Source organism: Eimeria tenella, genomic scaffold (genome assembly GCF_000499545.2).
Source record: "Eimeria tenella Houghton genomic scaffold, Eth_scaff115, whole genome shotgun sequence".
NCBI classification, from domain to species: domain Eukaryota; phylum Apicomplexa; class Conoidasida; order Eucoccidiorida; family Eimeriidae; genus Eimeria; species Eimeria tenella.
The window spans coordinates 6,659-8,656 of NW_013541479.1; the positions used below are offsets into that span (position 1 = coordinate 6,659).

The 1,998-nt window shown below is 57.5% G+C and overlaps 1 protein-coding gene across 1 annotated transcript; it reads right to left on the reverse strand.

Moving 5' to 3' along the window:
• Positions 1–748: 748 nt before the first annotated feature.
• On the reverse strand, positions 749–1,741 carry ETH_00002060 (uncharacterized protein; the record flags this gene model as incomplete). Its single annotated transcript, XM_013372962.1, has 1 exon — positions 749–1,741. The coding sequence occupies one exon, from the start codon at positions 1,739–1,741 to the stop codon at positions 749–751; it is 993 nt and encodes a 330-aa protein (XP_013228416.1).
• Positions 1,742–1,998: the final 257 nt, after the last annotated feature.

A 1,998-nucleotide genomic window follows, 5' to 3' on the forward strand; every position in this document is an offset into this window, starting at 1 on the left:
GTGCATGCAAAGAGCTGCATGCAAGGACTTTAAAAGGATTTAAATTGCATTTAAAACGCAACAATGTAATCACGAACTCTCTAGGTTTATTCACATTTGCTGCATGCAGCAGCAGCAGCAGCAGTGCACTGCAGCAAAAGAATCCAAACCCTCTGCATGCTGCCCCTTTTGGCCCCTCCTTGGGTTTCAGGTGTACGTACACCCCGCGATAAGCAAAAGAATAAATGACAAGTTAAAAACAAACCGAGCGATCGTCGAAAAAAATTAAGAAGCATCAACTAACCAAGTGCAGCAGCAGCAGCAGCAGCTGCTGCTGCTGCTGCTGCTGCTGCTGGTGCTGGTACTGCGTCTACCGTGGGTGCTGCTTCTGCAGCAGCAAAGACGCAGCAGCAGCTGCTGCGCTTGCTACTGGTGATGCTACCGCAGCAGCAAAGACGCAGCAGCAGCAGCGGCTGCTGCTGCTGCACGTGCTGTTGGTGCTGCTTCTGCAACGGCCAAGACGCAGCAGCGACTGCTGCTGCTGCTACACCTGCTGCTGGTGCTGCTTCTGCAGCAGCTAAGGCGCAGCAGCAGCAGCTGCTGCTGCTGCTGTTCCCGGCCTCAGAAGCCTCCGGGCGCCAATTAAATGAGAGATTCTTTCGGCGCTTCAAATTAAACATATTTAATTCAATTTATTTTTATTATTATTTATTTATTTAATTAAATGCTTCAAGAGACAATCTGCTGCTGCTGCTGCTGCTGCTGCTGCTCAGCTACGTGAGGAGCAGCAGCGGCGCTGTCGCTTCTCTGGCTGCTTTTCTGATTTGGCTTTGCTGCTGTCTGCTGCGGCGTTTGCTGCTGCTGCTGCTGCTTCTGCTGCTGCCCCGGCCTCCTTGCGCTTCTTTGAAACTGCTGCTGCCAGGCCCTCTTTGCTGCTGCTGTCGCCCGTGCTGCTGCTGCTGTTGCTGCTCGCAGCAACAGCGACGGGCCGCTCCGCCTTGGCTGCTTCCACCTTGGCCTTGATCTCCTGAGCTGCAGCAGCAGCAGCAGCAGCTGCTGCTGCTGCTGTCCGCTTCCGCTGCCTGCTTTCTCTTTGCTGCTCCCGAGTGTTGGCCCTGGCGGGGCTTTCTATCTTTGCTTCCTTCAGTGCTGCTGTCTCTACTCTCTTTTGCTGCTTCTTTGGTTGCTGCTGCTGTTGCTGCTGCTGCTGCTGCGCCTTGGCGTTCTTTGCTGCTGCAGCGCGGGCGGCCTCAGGGGGTGCCGCCGCTTTAGAAGGCCTCCCTCTGGGTCGTTTTGCTGCTGCTGGCTTTGCAGCAGCTGCCTTGGCAGCGCTGCTGCTGCTGCTGCTCTTGCTGCTGCTGCTCTTGCTGCTGCTGCTCTTGCTGCTGCTGCTCTTGCTGCTGCTGCTCTTGCTGCTGCTGCTGGTGCTGCGTCCCCTGTTGGCGGTGCTGTTCTTGCTGGCGGCGCCGTTGTTCCGGGCGGGGGCGTTGGCGCCCCTGCTGCTGCTGCTGCTGCTGCTCTCCTTGCCTTTGGCAGCAGCAGCAGCAGCGCCGACGTTTTGCTGCAGCCTTGCTGCGTGTTTGCTGCTGGCTCTGTCTGTTTGGGGGCTGCGGGGGGCAGGTGCTGGTCTGGTGGGCGCTGGTGCAGCAGCAGTAGCAGCAGCAGGAGCGGGAGCCGGCGTGTCTGCTGCTGCTGCAGCAGCAGCAGCAGCAGCAGCTTCCGCCTGTTGCTTTTCTCTATTTTTACTGACAATGGCCCCCATTTTGGCGGCGCAGAAAAGAAGGGTTCGCCCGGGGCTTCGGGTGTACAGACAGCAGCAGCGCCGCGCGAGTCGCCGCCTGCTGCAGCCCTCTACAAGCAACGGCTGCGCTGCTGCATAAATTTGAATTAAATTAAATTCTAAAAGACAAATTAAAATTAAATTAATTCAAAGTTGCGAAATTCTGAGCAGCAGGGGCCCCCCAGCTGGCCCGCTGGACCGTCGGTGGCGCCCGCGGGCCGCAGCGCCGCTGCGTGGGA